The sequence below is a fragment of the Magallana gigas genome, chromosome 2 (assembly GCF_963853765.1).
Source record: "Magallana gigas chromosome 2, xbMagGiga1.1, whole genome shotgun sequence".
Classification (NCBI taxonomy): Eukaryota; Metazoa; Mollusca; class Bivalvia; order Ostreida; family Ostreidae; genus Magallana; species Magallana gigas.
In genome coordinates, this window is record NC_088854.1 from 19632071 (window position 1) to 19658566 (window position 26496).

The 26496-nt window shown below is 33.5% G+C and overlaps 1 protein-coding gene and 1 non-coding gene across 3 annotated transcripts; both read right to left on the minus strand.

Annotated features, from left to right (window-relative positions):
- Positions 1-102: 102 nt before the first annotated feature.
- LOC105337267 (golgin subfamily A member 1) lies at positions 103-13449 on the minus strand. Of its 2 annotated transcripts, XM_034446780.2 has the most exons (19): positions 13284-13449; positions 13009-13112; positions 12746-12825; positions 11362-11452; positions 11007-11081; positions 10496-10593; positions 9599-9727; positions 9168-9316; positions 8964-9075; positions 8595-8690; positions 8071-8199; positions 7592-7783; positions 7247-7342; positions 6916-7068; positions 6332-6427; positions 6076-6165; positions 5585-5687; positions 4544-5316; positions 103-1142 (listed from the first exon to the last, which is right to left on the minus strand). In XM_034446780.2, the coding sequence occupies exons 2-19, from the start codon at positions 13106-13108 to the stop codon at positions 984-986; spliced, it is 2721 nt and encodes a 906-aa protein (XP_034302671.2). In that variant the 5' UTR covers positions 13109-13112; positions 13284-13449; the 3' UTR covers positions 103-983. The 2 variants fall into 2 exon arrangements, with proteins under 2 accessions (XP_034302671.2, XP_034302672.2); XM_034446781.2 differs by lacking the exon at positions 6332-6427.
- A 7468-nt stretch (positions 13450-20917) lies between these two features.
- On the minus strand, positions 20918-23186 carry LOC105337233 (uncharacterized). The gene is made up of 3 exons (XR_010710143.1): positions 22727-23186; positions 21270-21363; positions 20918-20953 (listed from the first exon to the last, which is right to left on the minus strand). It is a non-coding gene; the product is annotated as an uncharacterized protein (transcript).
- Positions 23187-26496: the final 3310 nt, after the last annotated feature.

The window sequence follows — 26496 nt, forward strand, 5'->3', positions numbered from 1 at the left end:
CCTTGACTTCACCAAACCCAAATAAATAGGAAGTAACGACATTAACTCAAATGTGTAATTTCGAGCAATAACTGTCATATTTTATACCCATACATTTTGTTATATATTTATCCAACATTTTTGAACTGTAAGTCAGAAAAAAGATATAAGATAATCTTAGAAATGTAGGATTTCGGTTTGAAGCAGATGCATGCAGAATCTTAAAAGAACCGCACAATAACAAAAGTAATTTACGTTGGAAATTCGTTGAAATAGGAAGACCTAAAAAGATACCAAAAGATAAAAACAATATAATGTATTTTCGACCCAGAGTAAAAAGTAACAAACGAATAAAACAACATTTAGATATTTGGTTTACGAAAGAGTACCACTATACACAGTTCTTATGGGGTGGGGTGGTGTCACAAAACCTTATTTTTTTCTGTATACTGAATAAACGACTAAAACAAAGTTCACAATTATATTAAGTTTAATACGCATATTGCAATACACAAATTTGTGTTGTGTATGACATAATAAATAATCTTAACGTATACTTCCACCAAGGTTGCACTTATTCAAAGTTGCACAATTACACAATACATCCCATTATGTTTGGAGTATAGCAGCAGCTTAAGAGTACTAATCTCACTACCCATGGGCAATGGTAATCCCTCAAAGCTAGCTTAGAAAGATGAGAAGACTTGACAGATATCAAGAGCAAGAGATGAGAATTATACAATGATTTACAATACCGGTAAGTGACTTTTTGATCCTGACCAATACAATTAAATGTATGTTGCAGCGTACTATGACTGTAATTGAACACTTTAAATGCATGTTAATTTCCTTTAGCTAAATGATTGAAGACAGTATTGATTTATTACTACAGGAAAAGTAAACTGTACCATAAAACAGATGCAGTTTCACAATACAGTATCTATTACTGACAATGCATACCACACATGTTCAGTTCACAATGGAATTAATTTCAATTTGTTTGTCTAAAATGAGGGAGGTATAAATTTGGCCCTCTGGCCCCCGCCAGTGGAAGGTCTGCTACCAAACCATGACATCTTCCACTCCAATGTCTCTCTTATCAGTTTCTGTTCCTCTGCACTGAACTTTAGAAGAACGGAGACTGCTCTGATCAGATGGATTGCCTGTAACAAAAATGAATGTTTTTCAATTAGCAAAGAAATTTACATATTTAATCATGTTAATCATAATCATATTTTCAATTCCTGTAAATGAATATGTATTATTATACATATTAACAAAAACATAATCATGCATTTTCCGACAATTTAATATTTTCCTAATTTTGCCATGGGGGGGGGGGGGGGGGGGGCTAGTATGCTTCTGAATCCAACTTTTCAATCTTTCAAGGTATATTTAGAAACAATAATCTTTCCTGTTAGAACAAGAGGCCCAGGGGCCATATCGCTCACCTGAGCAACAATTGCCTTAATTCTGATCAAATTAGCATTACAGTATCAAAATATCTTGACAACTGAGTACAGTAGATCTTGCTTAAAAAAAATTGAAAATCTGCCAATTTTTATCCACCTCTTATTTTTTGGTAAATACCAAGCCCCTTTTGTTGTTGTACCTCTAATATTTTTCTCTATTCCTATATACCCCCCCCCATTTCGTGGCCCCACTATTCTCTAGGGAATCATGGTTTCATCAAACTTAAATCTACCTTTAATCTCATAACCTGTGCTTTCACACTAAGTACTGAGTTTTGGACCAAAAACTTTCCCAGAATATTTTTAAAGATTTTCTCTATATATTCCTATGTAAAAATTCAAACCGCCATCACGGTCCCGCCCTACCACTAGTGATTTTGCAAACTTGAATTTACACTACCCGAGTATGCCTCTACACAAGTTTAAGCTTTTCTGGCCAAATAGTCTTTAAAAAGAAGATTTTGAAAGAATTTCTCTATATATTACTAAGTAAAATTTCATCCCCCATTGTGGCCTCACCCTACCCCTGGACTATTATTTAAACAAACTTGAATCTATATGATCTGGGGATGCCTCCACTCAAATTTGGGCTTTCCTGGCCTAATACTTTTGAGAAGAAGACTTTTAAAGATTTTCTCTATATATAAAAATTTATCCCCCATTGTGGCCCCGCCCTACCCCCAGGGACCATGATTTGAACAAACTTGAATCTACATTATCTGAGAATGGTTACATGCCAATTTGAGATTTCTTGGCCAAATAGTTATTAAAAGAATTTTTTTTAAAGATTTTCTCTATATACTCTTATGTAAAAATTGATCCCCCAATTGTGGCCCCACCCTACCCCCGGGGACTATGATTTGAAGAAACGTGAATCTACACTACCTGAGGATGCTTCCATTTTAATTTGAGCTTATCTGGCCTAATAGATTTTGAGAATAAAATTTTTAAAGATTTTCTCTATATATATTCCTATGTAAAACCTGATCCCCCAATTGTGGCCCCACCCTACCCCCGGGGATCATGATTTGAACAGACTTAAATCTACACTACCTGAGGATGCTTCCATTTTAATTTGAGCTTATCTGGCCAAATAGTTTTTGAGAAGAGGATTTTTAAAGATTTTCTCTATATATTCCTATTTAAAACCTGATCCCCCTATTGTGGCCCCAACCTACCCCAGGGGACCATGATTTAAACAAACTTGAATCTACACTACCTGCGGATGCTTCCACTCAAAGTTGAGCTTTCCTGGCCTAGTAGTTTTTGAGAAGAAGATTTTTAAATATTTTCTCTATATATTCCTATGTAAAACTTGATCCCCCAATTGTGGCCCACTCCTACCCCCGGGGACCATGATTTGAACAAACTTAAATCTACATTTCCTGAGCATGCTTCCAATTTAATTTGAGCTTTTCTGGCCTAATAGTTTTTGAAAAGAAGATTCTTAAAGATTTTCTCTATATATTCCTATGTAAAACTTGATCCCCTAATTGTGGCCCCACCCTACCCCCGGGGACCATGATTTGAACAATTTTGAATCTACACTACCTGAGGATGCTTCCATTTAAATTTGACCTTTTTTGGCCTACTAGTTTTTGAGAAGAAGATTTTTAAAGATTTTCTCTATATATTCCTATATACAACTTGATCCCCCAATTGTGGCCCCACCCTACCCCCAGGAACCATGATTTGAACAAACTTGAATCTACACTACCTGAGGATGCTCCCATTTTAATTTGAGCTTTTCTGGCCTGATAGTTTTTGAGAAGAAGATTTTTAAAGATTTTCTCTATATATTCCTATGTAAAACTTGATCCCCCTCTTGTGGCCCCTCCCTACCCCCGGGGACCATGATTTGAACAAACGTGAATCTACACTACCTGAGGATGCCTCCACACAAGTTTAAGCTTTTCCGGCTGAATAGTTTTTGAGAAGAAGATTTTTGAAAAATACCAACAAATTTTTAATAATTCTCAGTTATCTCCCCTTTAAAAAGGGCGTGGCACTTCATTTGAACAAACTTGAATCCCCTTCACCTAGTGGTGCTTTGTGCCAAATTTGGTTGAAATCTGTCCAGTGGTTCTTGAGAAGAAGATGAAAATGTGAAAAGTTAACAACGACAACGACGACAACGACAGACAACGGACAAATTGTGATCAGAAAAGCTCACTTGAGCCTTTGGCTCAGGTGAGCTAAAAAGTGGGGGGGCTGAACCCTCTATCATGCTATGTTTCTAATGGTAAGGTATAAATTTGCAAAAAAAGTGCCCTGCCGGTTCCGACGCCTATGCATGTGCAGGTACCAAATATTTATCTTACATGAATCATACATGTCCATAACCAAGTATTATACAATTATAGACATGATTGTAGGTTGATATCTGGTTATATGGACCCATGTCTGCTGAAATTGACCAAATACACAGCAAGTGAGATCATCCAAGCTTACGTCCATACAACCACAAATTGAACGTATAATGAAGTCCACAATAGTCATAATATAATCACTCGCAGTAAAGTTATTCATGGCTGTCAAGAAAGTCATTTAGACAAAAATGTTAAAGAATTGCACATAATGACGTCAAATTTATCTGCAATCCTTTACAATACTTATTTATGAATCAATTAGCAAATTTAAGCCATAAATATTTAATGATCATTTTCAACAAACGACATTATTCACAGCGCTCTCACCATTTATATATTACACACTGAATAAAAGTGAGAGGCTGATCTAACTGAACATCTAGCTAGGACATCATCTGCCTCTTAATGACCCACTAAATGAACAGATAGTAGGCAATCCATAGCAGTTTTTAACAATAAAAAATAGGGATTATAGCTTAACGGAATATGATTGAAGAATAATTTACTCGATATCATTTTCAATATGATGCATATTAATAATTCCTATTGGCAAATTGTCTTAATTAACAACACCAAATTTAGTTGATACCGCCAAGTCGTGTGAAATCTTATACGCCTTGAAATCAGAAAAGGATGATTGTCATGTGATGTACTTTCAGCCAATGAAAATTAATAAAATCATTGTTATATGTAATATTAAATATTATTAATACTGTCACTTGCCTCTGATTCTCGACTCAACATAAACTTCATAACAACATGCTTCAGATACTGAAAATTGATATCCTTTTCCAAGGAGTTCATGTCTGCAGCACTATTAGGAATGTAACCTCTGCCTTCAATGCTATCCTGTAAACTTTGAACTCTCTCTTGAAACTGTGCTGAATGTTGGACACTGCTAATGTCATGAAGAACTGCTGGTGAACTAGGGGAGAGATTGGACTCGGCAGGAAGAAAGTTACCAGCACTTGTAAAATTAGGGGAGGGTGGAGCCCTGCTCCTTGTACCACCATTATGGAAACCGTCTGAATGAATTTGTTGTAAACTTTGATGTGGAGCCTGATTAGTAGCACCTGTTTGGTCCCGCAGAGGGGACTCGGACCTAATGTTCATTGGTTGGTCGTTCGGTAATGCCTGGACTTTGAGCTCTCTCTGCAGGGTCTTCTTTAAGTCACTGAGCCTTTGCTCCTGTTTTTTAAGGGCTTTGTTTTTATCGGCCACTTGGTCCTGTAGATCAGTTACCTGTTGTTCCAAGTCTGTTATTTGACTACTGTGATCGGAATGTTGCTCCTGAAGTTTTTGATATTCCTCAAGTTTTGTTACATGTTCACTAATTTCACTCTGCGATTGACTCACATTTGCTTGTAACTGTTCTATAACTTTATTTTTTTCACTAATATCACTTTGTAATTTCTGGATCTGTGATTCCAAGTCCCTCTTAACTGTGACTAGTTCTTGTGAAAGTTCAGCATTGCGCAAACACAGATCATCCTTTTCTACATAATAATACAAGTAAAACATCCATGTAGAAGTAAAAATATTAAAATCAATTCATCATAAAATATTAGAATTCAGTTTCTTCACATTTCATGGTATAATGCAAGTTAAAAAGTTTGGAATTTACAGATAATAAATATTTCATAAAACTACTCTGTTAAAAAGAGCATTGTAGAAAAAAAGCTTGGACATTTAGGAAAAATTAATATTCCACCAACATACTCTATAGTCTATACATAGTTGTTTTTCATTGTAACCAAGCTCTACCTTTACTGCAAGAAGAAAATTCCTCCTCTCTCTCCTTGCTTGAATTCTTGGATCTTGACATTTCCTCAGTCATGGTTGATATCACAACTTCTTGGTTCTTCACCTGCAGAAACATCATATCTAATTTACCACCACACTCGCCTAGAAAAACTACATGAATGTTCAATACAGGCAGCAATCAGTTTTGTTATAATGATGATTTTTAACAGGATAAAATACCTTTAACAAGACTTAACATTACACCTAACTTTAAGGTCATATTCTATAAGGACTTTTGTACAATATCATGTAAATTTTAAACCTTAAGAAACAGGTTAAAGTTTAAGACTGGGTTGTCACAGTATGACAGAGAAACTGAATTATCTGTGTTTGGGGCTTAAAAGGACCAAAATGTCTCTATCAATGTATATTTTCAAGTGCATCATCAATAAATTTTTACATGCTATTTATCAAGATTTTGTTCTCTTCAACTACATATAAGAACTACAAACCTTTTCCTGAGACTCCTTCAGCAGTGTTTTCTCCTGTTCTAGCTGATCTTTTAAGGCTCTTACTTCACTGGAAAGTGACATAATCTCATTCTACAATGAAATCAAACATGTTCGGTTTATATAGAACAAATAAAGTTCAATGCAAGAAGACAATGGAAGAATTGAGTGGCAATCACGTTTCAGTCCTATAATGCAGAGAATGAAGAAACTTGAAGCAGAGATACATGCATGTGTGTACATGCACACAGTTCCTTACCATGTGTTTGTTTTTCTCTCCTTCTACCTCCTCCATTTTTTTCTCAAAGTGAAGAAGTTTATCCATGTAGTCCTGCTGTTCACTCTCAAACTGGGACTAGTAGCAAGGACAGAAGTATAGAAGTGAATAGACAGGACAGAAAATAGACTAATGTCAAGAAAAAGCACGCAAAATACATGTAATAGCAATCAACAGAATTAGACTGCATTCAGCAACTGGGAACTAAAGATATTAGACTATAGTTAGCAAAACAGAATCAGATTAATATTCAGAAAACTTGGACAAATAGGTCTAGATAGAATTAAACAAACTGCCCCAGTTATGTATAAATAACAGCATAACTTTAGATATTCAGTTAATCTACATGAAATTTTAGAATACAATGTATGTACATGTAAATCTTGGGGTCTTGAAATTCCTTTGAATTTTTCAAATGACATTTGACTTATTTGATAAAAAATTTTGATTACAGGGGTAGTTATAACAAATTTATAATATCTGTTAGGTTCATTATATGTTTTAAAGAATTGAGAATAAATTCACTGTTAGTGTAAATTTATTATTAGCATGTGAAATGTACTTACTATTTTGAAGTCTGAATTTGTTTTCTCGTGTTCTTTTGCATCTTCTAGACTTAATATCTGGGATTCCAAGGAGTCAATTTTTGCTCGTAGATTGTTTTCAACATCTATCTTCTCAAATTTAACTTTCTGCAGCTGGTTTTCAATCTCAGATTTCTTTAAAAGAGTTGACAATTACAAACTGCAGGAGTATTCAAACATAATCAATATCTACAAAAAATGTTTCTATTTGATAATTTAGCATCTAAGATACTCTCTTAGTTAAGTATAATGTTTACCACCAAATGATTAATTTGCACTATATTTAATATATAATAATTAGATGACTACCAACCTCCTTTCCATAAAGTTGGTCTTTTTTATTGGCCAACTGCCAATTTTCTTCTGCTCTCTTTTCAGCATCATCTATTTTGGACTGCAGATGTTGAACCTGAGAAAGTGAGGGCAGATGATGAGTCGTCAAATACACATACATGTGTACTTGATTTTTATCCTTTTCTTTTGGAGAAGAGTTGTATTTTTCACTAACAATTGCAACTCACTGTGTTACTTCACTCTCTGCATGGCTATTTTCAAATTTTTTTTCACAGATGGATTTTTTTTATATGCTAAAGCTGCCTACAAAACTACATTTAGTATGCTGTTTTAGCATCTATCTTTCGATACAAGATAATTTAACCTGTGCAGTGAAGTTTTCCCGAACTGTTTCAGTAAGCTTCTGGCTATGTGCCATTTCTTCGCTGTCTTCTATAATCTTCTGATTCAGGTGGGAGATCTGTTGTTCCAGGTGAGAGATCTTGTCACTCCAGGTAGACTTGATCTCTGTCAGCTGCTGTCTGGTCTCTTCCAGCTTTTTCTCCAGGGTACTTCTCTGTCCAATTCAACATAGTTTTTAATTGTCACATTTTAAAATTTGTTGATATTATGGTACAAATTCATCATCTTTGTTATTTGATGATCCTACCTTTAATCCTTATTAAATTACAGTGTATAATCTTTCTATTCAAGTAAATGACAAATAAAATGCCAAATAACTTAATAGAAAGAGATTTATCCTGTTTTCCAATAATGATTTACTATCCTTAAAATACAAGTAGAGCATAAAACCCATATATGCCCATCTCTGTTACTGACCTATATAACCTTTAACCTCTTTACCTCATTCTCAAGGGCCTGCACTCTGTCGTCTCCCACAAGGTTTTGGTCCTGAAACCTCTGCTCTAACATCTGGATCCGCTCCTGTAATTTCTCTATGTGATCATCCTTCTCCTCGAGCAGCTTAGTGGTCTGCATGTCAAATAAAAATAAACATAACATAATTTATGACGAGCATTGAGAAATTTTATATCAGATTCTGACAAGGTAGGTTCTATTTATAATGTTTATTCCTTTTTATGATGTCTGTACTATCTTGTATTGATACCATTCTTGCTAAGTTACATGTACATGTGGTTCACTTCTTGTAACAACCGTGTTTGTCTATCTTCATTATTATCAAAAATACACCATGAGTTCAGTAACAAATGTCATTCTTTAATAATTCATTAGAAACCTATTGATTTGAAAATAGTTCACTTGTCTTATAGTCTTTTGTTTTACGCTTGTTATGTGGATTTACCCTTTCCTTTGAGAATTGTAACCACCCACTTCTGAAAACATTCTTATTTAGAAGACTTTCTTACCTTATTTTTATGAAGGTCAAAATTTCTTATCATCCCCTGTTGCTTGCTTTCCAACTCTGTATTTGCTTCTTCTAGACTGGAGATTAGTGACGATTTCTGCTCAATAAGAGACAATTTAATCATTACTGAGTTGAGAAAAGAGGAAAAGGATGTTTTCTGTTGTCTAAATGCAAGTTGGAAGGGTGTGAAATACAAAACAAATTCATATGATCCTGAAACACCATACACTGTTGATAATACCTCATTTTAAAAGCATTAATTAAAGTACATGTGCTATATAAAATTAAGCCATTATATTCTCTCAGGTTTCAGATTTTACACTTTCATTGCTTACAACCTGCAGAACCCAGAAATGGCTTCCATCCCTACCTCTGCTACCTGTGCTGTCAAGTGGTCTATTTTGGCTTGCAATGACTCTTTCTCAGTTGATAAACTCCCTACCAGCTGGGTGTGAGATGAGTTCTCTTCTGTTAACATGTCACTGAAATTGACATTATATTTGTTTCAAAATTCAAAATATTTTACAGAAACCCTTACCCTATACTTAGTAAGATAAACATCCTCATTTCTCACCAGGTTTGCTGTAGTTCCTGTAGTTTGGCCTGAGCTGTTCTGAGTTCTTGCTCACATTTTTCTGTTGTTGTCTCAGTGTCCTGCAGCCTTGCTGACTTCTCCTCAAGTTCTGCCTTTACTTTAGACAATTCCTCCTGAGTATTCAGTAACTAAGCAAAATAGATAAACAAAGGTTTTCTATAAATCTCTATCCCGACAGTGTTTTCTATTCAGTGTAAAATGAATTTAAAATTATCAAATAAGTACATGTATATAATTATTAAAACAATGCATAGACCTAAATGTTTACATGTTTGCATTCAGTATTAATAATGTAAAGACATGTACAAAAAGTTAAGGACTAATCCAGATCTCTTCAAATGATGATACATGTACAAGTACATATACCAGGACTTGAACATATTCACTGTAAGTGGACGTGAATAACCTACCAGATGTTTGACTTTGGCCGTCTCCTGGGCCACCAAGCCTTGTAGTTCATCACTTTCCTCCTCGCGCTTGAACTGCAAACTCTTCTCCTCCTCCAGTTGTTTGACCCGGTCTATAAGGGTTTGTTTTTCCTATTGAACAAAATAACTCTAATGAAAAATACTGACTTGAGTTATGACAATTAATTTGTAGTTTTCTGTCCAGTCAATTTACTTTTCAAAATTGACATTCTCTTTCTTAACCCAGCACACCACACAAAGTTAGATTACTGGAATTTCAATAGCTTTGATACCACTCGATCAAATGTTCATGGTTATACATTTACATTTGCAAATATGTTTCCTAATATGAACATATAGAATAGCGAAAATGTTCAATTTTATATGAACATTTTCATGACGTCACAATGATCATAGCACGTACTTATTGCTAGGATTATTGTAAACATAAAATCTCGGTAATTTTAACAGTTCTGAACAATTTGTCTTCTTCAAACGTAAATATAAATAATAAACAGCAATGTTTAAAAGTTCACTGGAATATGAAGTTGGTTGCTTTGGGCTTCACAGGATTTAATTACGTGACCAACCACCTTCACATCCTCGTGAACTTTTTAAATTGCTGTTTATTTCTTAAACATTATTAATTTTTAAGCATGATTTAATGCAAACTGTACTGATCCCTAGTAGTTCAATTGTTAACTGCATGTAGATGTGATGTTGTATGATTCAGTGCTGCTGTAACCCCTCAACCCCAACCTACCCCCCCCCCCCCCCCCCCCAAAAAAAGCTGACATGAATAAAATAAAATTTAAACATACATGATGTTTTATCAAACTAAAATATTCATTTAAATGAAATAAATGACTGCAGGTATGAGATTCATGAATATGAACCTACTTCGTCTTTCTTCTGTAGAGCTAAGGTGAATCCTTCGGACAGCTTGGCTCGACTCAACTGGTATTGCTCATTCTGTTCCTGGATCTTTTGGTCTGTTGCTAAAAAGAAATATATTTAGGTTTATGATAACGTCCTCAAATTTTATGGAATAGGAGAGTCACAATAAAGCAATTAACTTGACTTATGCAAAAACAAAATTTTTCAAAAAACAGTTCCTCATAAAGTGTTATTCTATAGTTATTTATTTTTCAATTGGCTGATGGTTTTACAGAGTACTGTGGTTTCATCAATATTCGTTGAATACCAATTTTCGTGTATTTCGTTGTTAAGTTGATCCTTGAAATTAAGTATTCATTGAAATGCAATTTCTATTAACATTTTGTATTGATAGAGTCATTGGCCACGAATTTACGTATCCTTGAAACTGTGATTTTCACTTAATCCACGAAAATTGATACCCTTGAATATTAATGAAACCACAGTAACTGGTATCTCTGACAACATTTTTCACCTTCTTGCTGTTTCTCCAGACTGCCTTCCAATTTCTCTATGGTCTTATTCTTTTCCTTGATGATAGATGCATACTCTTTGATTAAAAAATAAAATGTTGATGACACTAGACCAGTACAAAGGTGATAAATACATAAATCAAACCCACATTAGCCCAATAAGGGTTGAGGAATTATGACTGTCTCTACAGTATTTACATTGCAAATGTTTAGCCAACAAGCTGTTATAAATCAAAAACAACAGTACTGTAGTGTAAAGGAACTTTCAAATAAGTGGTTATAGCCAACATGTATCCAAAAAAAAATCCCATTCTACTGGGACAATAGAGATACGATGGACTTTACATGTATGCGTACCACTGATTTTACTCTCCAATTTTTTGCACTGTTCAGTTCTCCTGACCAGCAAATTCAAAACTTCTTCTTTGCTCCCAACTGTTTCAAGACTCTGCAAAAAGGAAATTCAGAAAATTTACACTCAACATCAAATACACTTGTCTGGCTTTACTTATGAATAGAAAAGTATTAAGTGATGACCCCTGCAATTTACCCTAACACATAACACACCTTGAACTTGAAGTGCAGCAAAGAGGGTCATTGATAAACCTCTAAATGAAATTGTTGCAATGCTTACACTTTTTCTTAGCTCCAAAAATGTATGACTTTTCAGATTTATTTCTTTAACCTTCTTTATTGACATATAAGATATAGATCTTACCACCATACTTGCCAACCTCCAACATGTGAAAATCTGGTCATGACCAGATTTGGAAAGTAAAAAATCTGGTCATAGCGCGTAACGACATTCACGACATATTTACCATGCATTTCATAGGTATATACAATAGAAATATGTGTTAAAACTTATGTGTAATGCTTTATTGCAAAGAAGCATTTTAACTAACAGTTGCTGATTTTGAATTTTGCAAAGTGATCTGACACAGAAATTGGTAGGTTGTGTTCAGCTAAAAAAAATGCAAAAAGAGTTTCTGTTACATTAACCTTGCTTTTGAACTCTGTAAATGATGGCATGAAAGTTGTAAGTGACTTGGAAGAGTTAATATGTGTATTAAAAAGCATCCTATACATGACTTAGCGTTTTTGAATGTTTAGTCAGATCATTTTGGGCACAAAATCCAATATTCAGATGTGCGTTATATAGAACACAAAAGCCTCGTTTTGTACTCGATTACTTTGTTTTACTTATGGGAATTCATTTTCCCAGATATGTTGATAGGTACAAAAATATCGTTTTCTTTTTGTTGGTTTTGATTCCGCTGGCCCCGATGAAGACCTTTTCTTATTGGAAGCCATCACACTTAAATGATTTAAACCTTCTCTTAGTCAAAACAACTCATGATAATAATTACACATAATGTGTCTGTTATAGCCATCGGCATTGTTTACGTGTTACGTAAATCCAAGCTCAGCTTGGGTTCATAACTGGAAGTCAAACGCGCAACGTAATTTACGAACCAAATCCGGAAATCGGGAGATTTTCGGGTTGTTCGACAAAAATCGGGTGAAAAGCATGATCCCCCGGGTCATAAAAAATATTCGGGTGAAGGGTTGAAAAATCGGGTGTGACCTGACGAAATCGGGTCAGTTGGCAAGTATGCTTACCACAAGTAAAGGTTCTAAATGTGGTTCCAGTATTGATAAAAGTAACAAAAATCTGGAATTCAATACTTCCAAGTTTATAAAATATACATGATGACTCATATCATCTCCCATTCCTTACCTCCTCTTGCTTGATAGGAGATTGTAGTGGTGTGTCTGCTGTTGATTCGTCCCCAAATGAAGACTGTATGGCACTTATTCCTAGAAAAAAAGATATTCCAACATACCGAAATCTTACGACGTTATTGTGACAGCCACAGTAAATAAAAACAAAAACCATAAAATGAAATATTGTGAAAATTTCCAATGATTAAATTGATCACATGATTTATATTGTGCATTCAATATAGTCCTCGCCTTTACACAGATATATAATTATGTTACCTTTCAAAGGTGTTGAAGCATTTGCACTGCTATTTAACTTCTCGCCATCAGCAACACTGCCACCCTGCTCTTCAATTTTTTTCTTGAGCTTAGCAAACATTTCCCTATCAACCAGTAGAAATAGAGAAGACTTATAAAAATGTGATAGTAACAAGTTCGAATTTTTTCAACACTAATCAAAAGCAGCAAATTATTTTAAATAACATTTTCCGAGACCCTTATGAATCAAACACAGTTTGTACAATGAAGTGCATCGTCGGTTTATTTTATTTCACCTGTCCTGTTTTTTCCTTCAGGCAAAGCAAATTATCAACATATATCCCACCATTCACTGATCAGCGAAAATTGCACTTTAACAATCATTCTACATATCATATTCTGAATAATATCTCAGAAACAAATATAAACTTGAAGCCAGCTTGGCAAACGGAAGTTGAATTGTCACATCAGATCAAACTAAATTTAAAACCTCACAAAAAACCTAAGAAATCCGTAAAGAATATAAGCTCATCAATAAAGTTAACTGGATCCGCCCGTGATTAAATTCAAATAGTGAAGCTAGTCTTTTTTGGTCACAAATTTTAGCTGGGACAATGCAAGTAAGAACTGTGCAAATAAGATATAACAAAAGTTTGTGATATAAATAAACAAATAATGACAATCATGTCACATTTGTTATTTATCAATTATCATTTGAGAAGTATCATGGGGCATGATACGAAATATTGGAGACAGAATATCTTTTAATACACAGGTTTATATCTTTATCAAATTGTAAAATTTATATTATTTTGTCAGTGTGTTCGAAAGATAGGGATTAAAATCCGTTCATTAATTTTAGGTTTTCTTTGTTCTTAATATAATTTACAAAAATCAATATACACATGTACAATGTATTTCATGAATGATTTTAATATACATTTAAGAGTAATAAAAATTTTGACAGACAGACGAAAGCACAGTCTTGAGATGTACATGTATCTAGCCAAGACTAATAAGTGTCAATAAAAATTTTCCTTGTTCAAAGTGTCGCTCTATATTTCCAATTCGTAAAAACTTAAGAAAAATGATGATGAGCAATAACGAGGGAAAAAAGACAAAGTGATCAAACGTTTATCAATATTGTCGCAAACAGTGAACCCCGTACAACTGAAACGTCACAAGGTAAGCTAAAACCATATTCCACCTGGGAATGATATGAAAATTTGTCAGCACGTGCAGCCGTTCGTGTTACGTGAAGGTCACCGGCCCTGTCTCTAGGAGAATTCCTTAATTATAGTTTTTCAAAAGAAGGGTAAAAAGATTTCAATGATTCTTTTGTATAAATATAAACCTGTATATACATTATTTCCACAACTTTTTAATGGCCACTCTGTTCCAATCGATTTTTTAATGATGTAAATCAATATGATTTTTTAGCTTATTCCAAAAGTAATTAGAAGCACATTGATTCTTTCCTAAATTATCAAAATACGACGTGCCAGGAATTGTGCGCTTTGTTTATCGCTGTAACTCGACGTATTGACATTATTATTTTTTTTTTCAAAACTAAAAATGGATGTAAGCCTTAGAAATGCATTTCAATATAAAATTTACGTAACGTAAATATCACCTAAAAGCTTTTTAATTAAATGCCTTTTTGTTGGATATTTTAGGGGGGTTGAGGGTTTCGATTCAAATCATTAACAATGTAAGTGATATGCAGACGTCAAATAGAACTTTGGCTCAACGTCAAAATGTGGTTGTCAGACACGAGTGCCGTAGTTCGGGAAAAGATCTAATAATGAAATTCGTTCCCAATTTGATTATTATTACACAGAATGCAAATTCTTTCGTGAAGTTGTAAATTATTCCATCGACCAACCTCTATAGGAAATGGTGATTACTTGTTCTAAATTTTGCAAGAATATTTCTTAATTTTCTTGGCAATACACATTTTATTTATTTTTCACACAGAAACTTTGTTTTAACAATTTTATAGCTGATTCCTCTACTGAATTTGTTGATATCACTGTTTCATTTTTGTAAAAACTGATCTTTAGGCTTTTGGGTAATTGAGGCACTTATCCACTTGACACTGTACAAAGTTTGGTCTATCCAAATATTACTCATTCCTGTTGTGTTAAAAATATTCTGTATACATGATATCTATGGATGTATATAAATTCTATAATAATCATTTATAATGTCTCCATACACCATAAAATTTGGAGTACTAGATTTAAGATTTAAAATATATTTAAAAAAAACGTAAATGTAAACGTTCAATTGTATCAACATTTTTGTAACCTCATATTTCACACCCATGTAACAGGGCACGATTTACAACTTTGTCAAATAAATCAAGTTGACAATCAAAAGGTATACATGTATTATATAATCGTATTTTTCTATTAATACCGTGTATGTATATGTGCATTGCTTTTTGTGCTTGGTCACTAATATTTTTTGAGATCCCGATCTTGAAAATAAAATACCCAAATAGTTAAATTCTTTGACAATTTCTATAACTTTGCCATTGAATTTGAATGCATATTTTGGAGTTGGAGCTGGTCCTTTCGAGAAAAAAAATACAGTTGAAAATTTTTATTAAGCAATCTATTGTAACCAGTAAGAGAGAGAGAGAGAGAGAGAGAGAGAGAGAGAGAGAGAGAGAGAGAGAGAGAGAGAGAGAGAGAGCATTTCAAATTCTGCCATCCTAAAATATTAATCGAATCAATGGATGTTCCTTTTACTTCCATTTTACATGTATTGTATTGATATTTTAACATTTTAAAGGAAGTAATAAATAAAACCAAATGTGTATGATGTAAACGTAACTACTGGTTATTTTATTACTGAACTTAACGCTTTTGTTAATAGGGAAAGACTGCGTGCTTTTTACAAATTTGTCTATGGCTTTTCAAATATGTATACATAATTAATGTTTTAGAAAGAAGCGGTTCAAAAGAATGTGTATTGCAGAGCAGTTCTCATTCCAGGAGATTTCTTTGTCATCGATAATTGTCCAATACACAGAAATAATTCAGAGAGAGTTCTTCGTCAGGGTGTTCAGTACGGATTTCTACCTGTATATTCACCTGTTTATAACTCCATTTGAAAATTGTTTTCTGAAACTAAAAGATTATCATCACCAAAAAAATGCTTTCTATGGTGGCATATCTCTGTCCCTTGTGTGCAAGTTATCTAATTGCAATTTTCTTGCATGTCAACATAGTTTTGTTGCATGTCGACATAATTATCTTGCATGTCAACTTATTTATCTTGCACGTCGACATAATTAGTAGAAAAATAACTTGCACACAAGGGGCAGAGATATGCCACCATAGCTTTCTTTATTTACACTTGTGTCCAAAATTTGCCATAACGCAAGCTTTGATATCAAACATTGTTACCGACAATCCTATATACTCAATGTGTGGAAATGCAATTTCAAAGTGTAATTAATAAATTCTCTTCCATGTACAGATACACCGGTATATCAATTTATATATTCAAGTGCACTAAAAATTAGAAAAATGAAACGTTAGAATTGTTTTTTTTACTTTTTATTATCAATTAATTTATCAACTTTGAAAACTTGCACTTGTTCATGTTTTTGAGAATGGTCTTTAACATTTATATATAGGTGTGAAAATGTATTAGAGGGGTCTGTGTATTGGACACGTTCCGGTGGGTCAACACAGTCGATCGTTATAACGGTGGGCGTTACTTTTTGCAATCTTAGTGTTTAATGACATGAGTAAAACTTTTCATTCAGATGAAAAATTTTACTACCTGTTTGAAATTGATTGGGAAACCATAAAAGCAATATCCTTTGAAAATCCAAGGGATCAAAAGGCTTGTTAGTTTAAAGAATTCATGATTTTGCAAAAAGACAATTCATAAACCAGTTAAAAACTTCCCATTATTTGCAAGAAAGTATGGCCACCTACGGTCACCATATATTTGCATTAACTTGCTTATTAGTTTCCCAAAAGACTTGAAAGGCTCCATATCAAATCTCTTTCTGTACTGGTTGAATGACTGCAGCCCTAAGACGCAGCCGTGTTTGAGAAGTTCCATCAATATTTGGATCGATATGGGACCATGATTTCGGGGACCAAAATGATAGAAAATTTGACTGCATCTGATATCTTGTAATTTTAAAAATTAATTGTAATTAATGTAATGTACCACAGTGCATTTACATCATTGACCAATATTTTAGACCAATATTCTTTATATACGAGTCGTAGAGAGTTAATATATTATAAAGAATGAGGTGGAGATTGAAACTTTGTTTTACAGAAACCTCATTTTTATTGCCTTTTTCTATTGGCAAAGCTTTGGTCAGTTGCGGACAGATATATACAAACCAGTTCAGGAAATGTTTACATTCTTATCCTGATATGTACAAAATGGCCGTCCATCCCCCTGAAGGCAATATTTTTTTTCTTATGGTTTGTTAAAATGCTCAGAACTGAATATATAATTAGAAATCGTGCATTTGCAAACTTAAATAGTATAACATGTATAAAATTATCAAATAGATTTGATAGGGAAAAAATTAAGTTTGAAATTGTATTCTACGACTAAACCAAATTGGCATTTGCGATTCCTTATTCTAAATTTATTGACAAAGAGAGAGTAAATCAGATTTTATTTATCAATTGGCTACTGGGTGTAGCGAATTCGATTCTAACATACTTAGATCTAAGATAGTTATACATGTGTAATCATACTCGAATAGCATATAACTGAGTTGATATTTAAGAAATAAACAATGTTATTTAGTGAACATGGCGTTATGAATAGCAATTGTTCTGTTGGCATATTCCGCGCATCATGGAAAATATGCCAGCAGAGCAATTGCTATTCATAATGCCATGTTCACTAATTGATTGTTGTTTATTACTTATATTTGCATTTTACCACTCGCAAATACCCTGTATTAGCCTAGACTTAGACATTTAGGTATTGCATTCAGACTTTAATGTATCTTTTATGACGTCATATAGTATACAGACAGAGCAATTGCGATTATAGAAAAATAGTTGCAGTTCCTCTGTATAGGCTTACAGTGGGAAAGAACAATGGATATGCAAATATTCAATTATATTTGATATTTACAAAAAATGAAAAATGGGAAAAATTATTAATCAAGCTCTTTGTTTGGTCATAGAATCTACAAAGTCCCGCATTCCATGTTTTACGACAGGCTCTGGATGATACAGAAGCTCTTTCATGTCGAATATGGTTCCACTGATGTTAAACTCGTCCGGCGTCAGGGGATGCCAGTGATAAAGATGGTTGAATTATGAAGAATTCTGTTCTGATACTTGAATTGCTCACCAAATAACAGCTCAGGATTAAATACCAAATTAAAGTTGCGAAAAAGACATCTATAATAACTAGACATCGCTGAGATGGTAACCATGGCATCTCAAAGAGTCCCGCTTATAAATAAAATTAGATAAAGCATCTCAATAGATTTTGCTTTATCGATAAGATGGTATGGGACATCTATCGATATTAATGTGAATAAAAAAGTACATTATAATGAAAACACTTTAACCGGAACAATATTTGTCACAAAAAATGATTTAAATTTTTTTTGGAAATGTAGAAATTATAAAGGTCCCAGCGGGATTTGAACTCATGACTTTCTGATTGGTAGTTAACGCTTTAACCATCTTCCCAAATCAAGGGTTTCTGATCCGCTCGGCTCTACATAAACATTATGTAGAAACCTATAGCTTGGGAAGATGCGCTTTAACCAATCGCGCTACGCTGTTAGGTAACAACTGTTACAGAAAACTCTACTTATAAAATAATACTTGGTTTTTATATTTTTTATTTCGATAGAAAGTAGGCCACTAAAAGAAGGTGTCCCATACCACCTTTGACGTAGCAATTTTTAGGTTGGTATAGAACTTCAAGTCGAGCATTACCCCTTACCAACAGGGGGTTTTGACTTTAAATTTGCAGAATTAAGCCAATGGAAAATAATGTGGTCCTAAGACCTTCACGTTTGACCTTGAAACTTAGTTAAAGGTCTGAACAGCTCTGTTTATGTAAAGTATGAGCCAGATCGGACTAAAGAGAGAGCAAATAAGGTCAAAATGGACTTTAGAAAACTGATTTTTTGTGTAGAAACTTATGAAAATGACGTTACGTTGTTACTTTCTTGGATTTACTATAGAACCATTTTATCAAGAGCTTGGACTTTGGGTAGTTGTGTCAAACAGCAATGTGATGCAGACCTGTCTATTTCATTGCTGGCCACTCAGCCATGGCTCTTGGAAATCAACAAGGTTTGTCTGGCTTTTGAGCTAAAACTACGCAATCGGTGCATATTTCACTTGAAACCGCGTCATTTTTAACTTGTTTTGACGCAAAAAATAGATAGCTACGTCCAACCGAAAGTCCAAGGTCTTGTTAAAATGGTTCTAACTTGTCTACAGTGTTAAATGCAGTGCGGGCCGGGGCTACAATAAGATGCAGTCAATATGCACTCTCTGCGAACGACACACGTGTTCGATATGCACGCGAAGTAAAGCAGCACTATCTGTGCAAGATAATTCGGACACCCTAAACATTCTTTCAAAGAATAAACCATCTTCTATGTTTTATTGATTTTAGTTTCATTTATTCTTTTTTTAAAATAAATTACCACAATGTGTAGTTCTAACATTTATGAGTCCGTGCAACATGAGTGCCTCGATCGCAAAGCAACCGACCGTACCTCCGGTATATATACCTTAGCGGCAGTTGAGAAACAATCGAAACTAATATGGCGACCAAATGCTTTATGAATTCATGTCAGCTTTAACAATGAGTGACATTAAGTTTATATAGAGACAACCTCCCCTTATAGCTGTTAACAAAACTGCTAAGAACGGACAATCAAAAACTCGCCAATACTTTTAATGACATTTGTGTGATGGCGTCTTTTTAATAGGTTTATTATTTCATTAAATCTTTCATTTTGTTTTATGTAGGTAACAAACTGGGTCACTACACATATTCGAGGAAATACACAAATACACATAATATTTTAAAAGCAACGACCCCCCCCCCTCCTTTCCAAAAAACAAAAGAGAACAAAACAGAACATCTAGATGCCGAAGTTGCCCCCCCCCCCCCCCAGAAAATTGTCAATATTATGTATGCATTAAAAATTTTGTAACATAATTTGCAAATTCAATCAAACGATTTTGAATAACATAAAATAACCGCTGTTTTTACTTAGTTATTTCCTGTCATATGATTGGCAAAAAGAAATATTGTTATACCCTGTAAAACAGTTACTGTACACAACAGTGCTCTCAAAAGTATATTAACCGATAATTTCAAAATACGGATTTTTTTACAATCAATCGGACAAGATGAATGAAAATAAAGCAAAATGCGTTAAATCAGTATATTCCTATCCTTGTTGTGGTTGCCCCAGAAAACGCCCCGAAGTCCACGGGATATTGTCCATTCAAACTTCCGGATGAGCATGTTGATCCAAACCACCAACCGTTACCAAGTGTGATAGCGCATGCGCTGCCGGTATCATACGCTTGAAACGGTTGACCTTTGGCAAGTGGATACTGTGACGAGGACGAGGACGAGTATTGCAGTGCAAAGTTGGAACTCGAATCCAAAACAACAAAATCATAATAATATACCATGACGAAACCACTTGATTTCATTAATGTAAATCCACTTGTAAATGTCCTCGTCAGACTTAAGATGTTTGCATACTTGTTCCCCAACCAGTAGTCCCCGTTTGCGTCACCGAAGCCGTTTTCGTACTCAACATAAGAACGATTGAAACTGACAGTTCCATATTTACGAATCTGGATGTAAGTTACGCCTTTGTCGAAGTTACACCAAACTTGCTTGGCGACATCGAAGCCGGCTGGTTTTATCCAGGCTACCCCTGTACCGGACACCCCACTAACTTCACTGCATTCTAGAAAAAAGAGAGGATAAAACAACCCAGTTACACTGATGCTGAACCCATTCAATGAATGTAGCTGAGTGTATGTGGCTGCAAAAGAACCCCTCGAAATATGGAAATCTAGCTTCCCGTTTGTCTGAGAAATTAAATAAATTTTAGAAATATAATATTATGACAATCAGAAGGGGACATTGGTGTCCTGGTAAGCTATGTGATCCGTGGGCCTCATGCTTCAAATGATAGAATACCAATCTTTCGTGAGCTGCGTGTGAAAATAAACATACATGTACTTCATTGATATGTAAAAATGCTTGGAACAGTTACTTACCATTGATACATGTTTGACAATATTGTCCGGAGCAGCCAAACACACAGCTACAGATGTTTGCCGTGTATGTGCCGCCATTTTGACAAGGATTAGGCTGAAATTGAATTAATCTCTATTTACTTCATGAACAAAATAAGTGTTGTGACGCAATTTGGTAGAGTGTTTTAACGCCTTTATGAAAAGTGTTATAATGTATGGTGGCATATCTCTGCCCCTTGTGTGCAAGTTATTTTTCCATCAAATATGTCGACATGCGAGATAAATATGTTGACATGCAAGATAATTATGTCAATATGCAACATAACTATGTTGACATGCAAGAAAATTGCAATCAGATAAGAATTATACAAAATCTCAAAAATTCTCAAATATCGCCCACATGTGACATCCAAGATGCTCGATGCTACCTTTTTATGTCGACATGCAACTTATCTATGTTAACATACAACATAAATATGCTGACATGCAACTTATTTATGTCAACATGCAACTTATTTATGTCAACATGCAACTTACTTATGTTGACATGCGAGATGAATATGTTGACATGCAACTTAGTTGTGTTAACATGCGAGATAAATATGTTTACATGCAACTTATAAGTTGTTTGTCAACATAACTTAGTCGCATGTCGACATAAATATGTTGCACGTCAACATATTTATCTTGCATGTTAACATAACTAAGTTGCATGTCGACATAAATAAGTTGCATGTCGACATAAATAAGTTGCATGTTAACATAAATAAGTTGCATGTCGACATAAAGAAGTTGCATGTTAACATAAATAAGTTGCATGTTGACATCAATAGGTAGCGTATCTAGCATCTTGAATGTCACATGTTGGCGATATTTGAAATTTTTTATTACTCTTCTTTGATTGCAGTTTTCTTGCATGTCAACATAGTTGTGTTGCATGTTGACATAACTATCTTGCATGTCAACATATTTATCTTGCATGTCCACATAATTAATAGAAAAATAACTTGCACACAAGGGGCAGAGATATGCCACCATAATAATGCTGTTCGGAATGTGTTATAAAATGCTTTTAAAAAACTTTTTACATAATATCAGTTTTCGGGCTTTATTGCCTTCTTTTGAATTTTCATAACAACTCCGGAAAACGCGTCACAACGTCATTTTAAAAAGCGTATAAATTAGTGGCTTTTAGAAAGGTGCTTACTATTTTTTTTCGAAGGGGTTCGGCTTTTGTTTGGTTTTCTTTTTTTTGGTGAGAATTTAAACATTTATTGTGCTTCATTGTCTTCTGAAAAAGCCTTATGACGCATTTTTACGTTAATCTTTTATTTTATTATTATTTTATTTTACGGTAACACAAATTATACTGATAAGATTTCGTATATATACTTTTGAAGTAATGATAAGTTAATAATTAGTAAATACAATGTATATGTACAAAAGATGTAAAATTCAAATATTTCAGGTTGACTTACCGCCATTGTTGATACAGGTTGTGTGGTCACTGTCGACTGTACGTCTGTCCGCTCGTAGAGAAACGAAACTGACATAGACGATATTGGCGATGTACAATTTTCGAGCGAAATAAAGCGAAGAAGGCGACATTTTGTTTCAGACACCATGGTAAATAGTTGGAAGCCGAGACAAGCAACTCCATATTGAAAACAAATAGCAGCACATTTGATTTTCGACTTCACTTCAGTTTCATACAATACGTGTGTATTGTCATAAGTATTCCAGTCGCATTCATTTAATAAAATAACGCTTCCATTATTCATAATGGCGTCGCCAAAGTCCACTAAGAGAAAAAAATAGACCAAGCTACTTGAAATAGAAAAAAGTCTCTTAAAGGCGGACATTTTTTATGTTAAGTGAACATTTGTAGAAAAATCGTTGTACTAAACTTTTTAGTCAACTTGCGCCAATGTTATACAACGTGATTTGTTTACTGGTATTGATTATATATTTTTTTAAACATAGGCTAATATTTTCCTATGAGGAGAGTCAAAAGTATACTCATTCCAATCATATTGATTGTATTTAACGCTAAAAAATTGAAAACTGACGACTTTGTGAATAAATATAACCCTGATTTGATATCATTGATTTGAACATATTTTTATTGTACAAAACTTACAACCGGGATTGGACACAAGTTCAAAAACTTAGATCGCCCTCTCCCAATACCAGGCTTGGGGTAATGCTAAATGTAATGGTAATGCATTGCAATGCATTACATGTTTTCAAAGTAATGCTAGTAATGTGTAATGCCACAAAATTAGCATTACAAGTAATGGTAATGTAATTTATTACTTTCCAAAATCTAGTGTAATGCTGGCATTACATGGCATTACTTTGCATCACTATGCTTATTTATGCATGTTCACTTTAAAATATGTGATAAATAAATGATTAGCTGAAATTGTATTTGATTAAAATTATTTAAAAGAAAAAAAAAATAATTCTTGAGATAAAAATGTTTTAGTTGTATTATAAAAATGTTTTTAAATAAAGTTCATTTTTAAATTCTTAATATTACTAGATATAACAACACAATTCCATAACATTTTTAATAGTGTTGTTATTAAGAGTTTAAAATCATTTAATTTACTCTAATTAGTTTTCACTTCATTAAAGAATGTGTCAACAACACACACTATGCCCCCAGGATACTCTAAGTATCAAAACAATCTATTGTTATAAGAAGCGCTACACCCCAATCCCCTTCCCTTGGCTATGTCCCAATAAAATAGAGGACAGACACGCACCTTTAATTTAAAAACAAAATGAATGCACTGTCCATCCATGATGAAAATCAAAATCACTTCCAAAATTATAATATATAAATTATTATTATAACCCATTTGAAAATAATCTCTCTCTCTCTCTCTCTCTCTCTCTCTCTCTCTCTCTCTCTCTCTCTGTTGTATCTGTTGTTAATAAAGAACATTAGTTTGCACCGATAGAAAATACAAGATTCATGTAATTTTCTATTATTGCACTTAATATATATCCTAAGATAAAGATTGCCCCAAAAAATCTTTCAGTCCCAGCTTCCACTGCTCCTGTAGACATTTATTTAGTATAGCTGGGAAGATTTTCAAACCTAACAGGATGCAGTTAAAAGATGAACCCTTTGAAACTTTGATGATCATAAAGTGCAACAGCAATCTTTTGCCTTAAAGTGTCCTCAGTATAAAGAAATCTCATTAAAAAATATTAAGAAATATTACTGGGAAAACCCTCTGTTTATAAATTAATACAATTAAGGGTCCAAAATTATAATTATTTGTGTAATCTGGGGAAATATCTGTTTAGCTTTAAATAACCGCAACATTATTCCATAATTTGTTTTTTGTTATGCATGTTCTTCTGTGTCTCTTTTTATATCTGACATTATACCATGTCAAATGTCTATAAATATCTATTTACTTTTGTAAGATGTTGTTCATAATGCCACAAGATGATTATATATTGAGCAAATGAAGAATGAATCTTGTATAGTCATTGAATTTGAACCTGATACTGAACATGAACCTGTAGATATGTTAAAGAGTGTTTTAAATATGAAACATTTACAAAAACTCTTATTTAGCTTAACTTTTTTAAAACAAAGTAATGGTAATGGTAATGCATTACTTTACTCAAGTAATGGTAATGTAATGCATTACTTCAATAAAATCAAGTAATGGTAATGGTAATTTAATGCCCAAATTCATGAAGTAATGGTAATGTAATGCATTACTTTACAATGTAATTCGCCACAAGCCTGCCCAATACAAGTATATAATACAGTAAAAATAATGTATACACAACATGTAAGGTCAACAGATCATATGACAGTTATATATAAATTTTCAATGGTGTACAAACATCAACTAAATCTTTTTGTACCTTTGATATAACGATAAACTAGAGAAAATAAATGTTTGTTTTCGCTGACACTGATTGCGTTGTCGCCCCAAAGTAGGACATGAGTATTAACAATATCTAAATTTACAATATTGAAAATTTCATTAAGCTAATATTTCTGGCCTCTTTATATTTATTACAAGTGAAAAAATAATGATAAGTGTCTTCGAGCTTGCCACACGAACAGAGTGGACTATTAATAATATTACAACGAAAAAGATCACTATTTAGTACACAATTATGACGAAGTCCAGTAGGAATAATATTTAAAAATCTGTCACCATAAGTAAAAAATCAGGTTTTGTTCGACAGGTAATATCATTCTGATTTATGATAGAAACATGTATTTTTTCTTTGAAAATGCGAATGGAGTCACTTTCACGGACATCCTTTGAAAGCGCATTCCATTTGATAGCATTAAAATCTTTTTACCGGACCACATATAAGTTTTAATTACTCTGGATCTGCATTCAAGGGACAAAAAAAATGGATAATTAAAGGCGAGAGTGTGGGAAATAAAACAAACTAGATGCGAAAACCTTTATACAATCAATAAATGTTGTAAAAACTTGAAAAATATAATTGAAATGGAGTGTGAACTGATAATGGGATAAAAATATCTCAGTAGGAATCAACCACACACTCTAAAAGTCATAATCACATCTACTGAGTGGTTTCTCCCTTATTTCCGATCCTGTTCATATAAACATTGACAATAACAAATTACGTTCGAACCAGTTTAAACCAATATGTCTGCAGATGAATATTCTTTAAACTCACGACTTACCGGGTATTTCTATGAGCTGAAGTTAAAACACAGCTAAATAATTGTCTAAAGGCATGTTCAAAAAGTTCAAAGAATGCATATGCATTTGTTAATAATACGCGGGTCGCACAGAAAACATAAAATTTTTTTGATTTTTGAAGTAAGAAATTTGATCTATTTTTTTTTTCTTTCATAAAAAATTAATTTTGTAATATCGAAAAAAAAAAAAGTTATAAAAAACCGGTATTTGATATCTAAAATGATCATTTTTAATAATTTAAAAAACAAAAACAAACAAATTTCTAGTATCAAAAGATCCCATACAAGACGCCATACAGGATCCCATCAATATTTGTTTTAAATCTTTCAAACTGGTTTTCAAATATTTTCTGGCGCCAAGATGGGAAATGAAACTTACACTTTTTTGAAAAAGAGTCAAATGCCTTATCGATTGCGCCACAGGAAAGCGAATTTTAGATATATATTTATTTATTATACTTTCATGGTAAAATACTGAAATCTGATTGGTTTAGACGCAGTTAATAATCCGTTCTATTACCCTCAGCG

Excerpts from the sequence above, each read along its gene's own strand:
- LOC105337267 (XM_034446780.2), bottom strand. The coding sequence starts at position 13,108 with ATGTTTGCTAAGCTCAAGAAAAAAATTGAAGAGCAGGGTGGCAGTGTT. Across the intron at positions 7,343-7,591 it reads GGGAAAACTTCACTGCACAG|GTTCAACATCTGCAGTCCAA; the intron begins GTTAAATTATCT and ends TCACTTTCTCAG. Across the intron at positions 7,069-7,246 it reads ACCAACTTTATGGAAAGGAG|AAATCTGAGATTGAAAACCA; the intron begins GTTGGTAGTCAT and ends ACTCTTTTAAAG.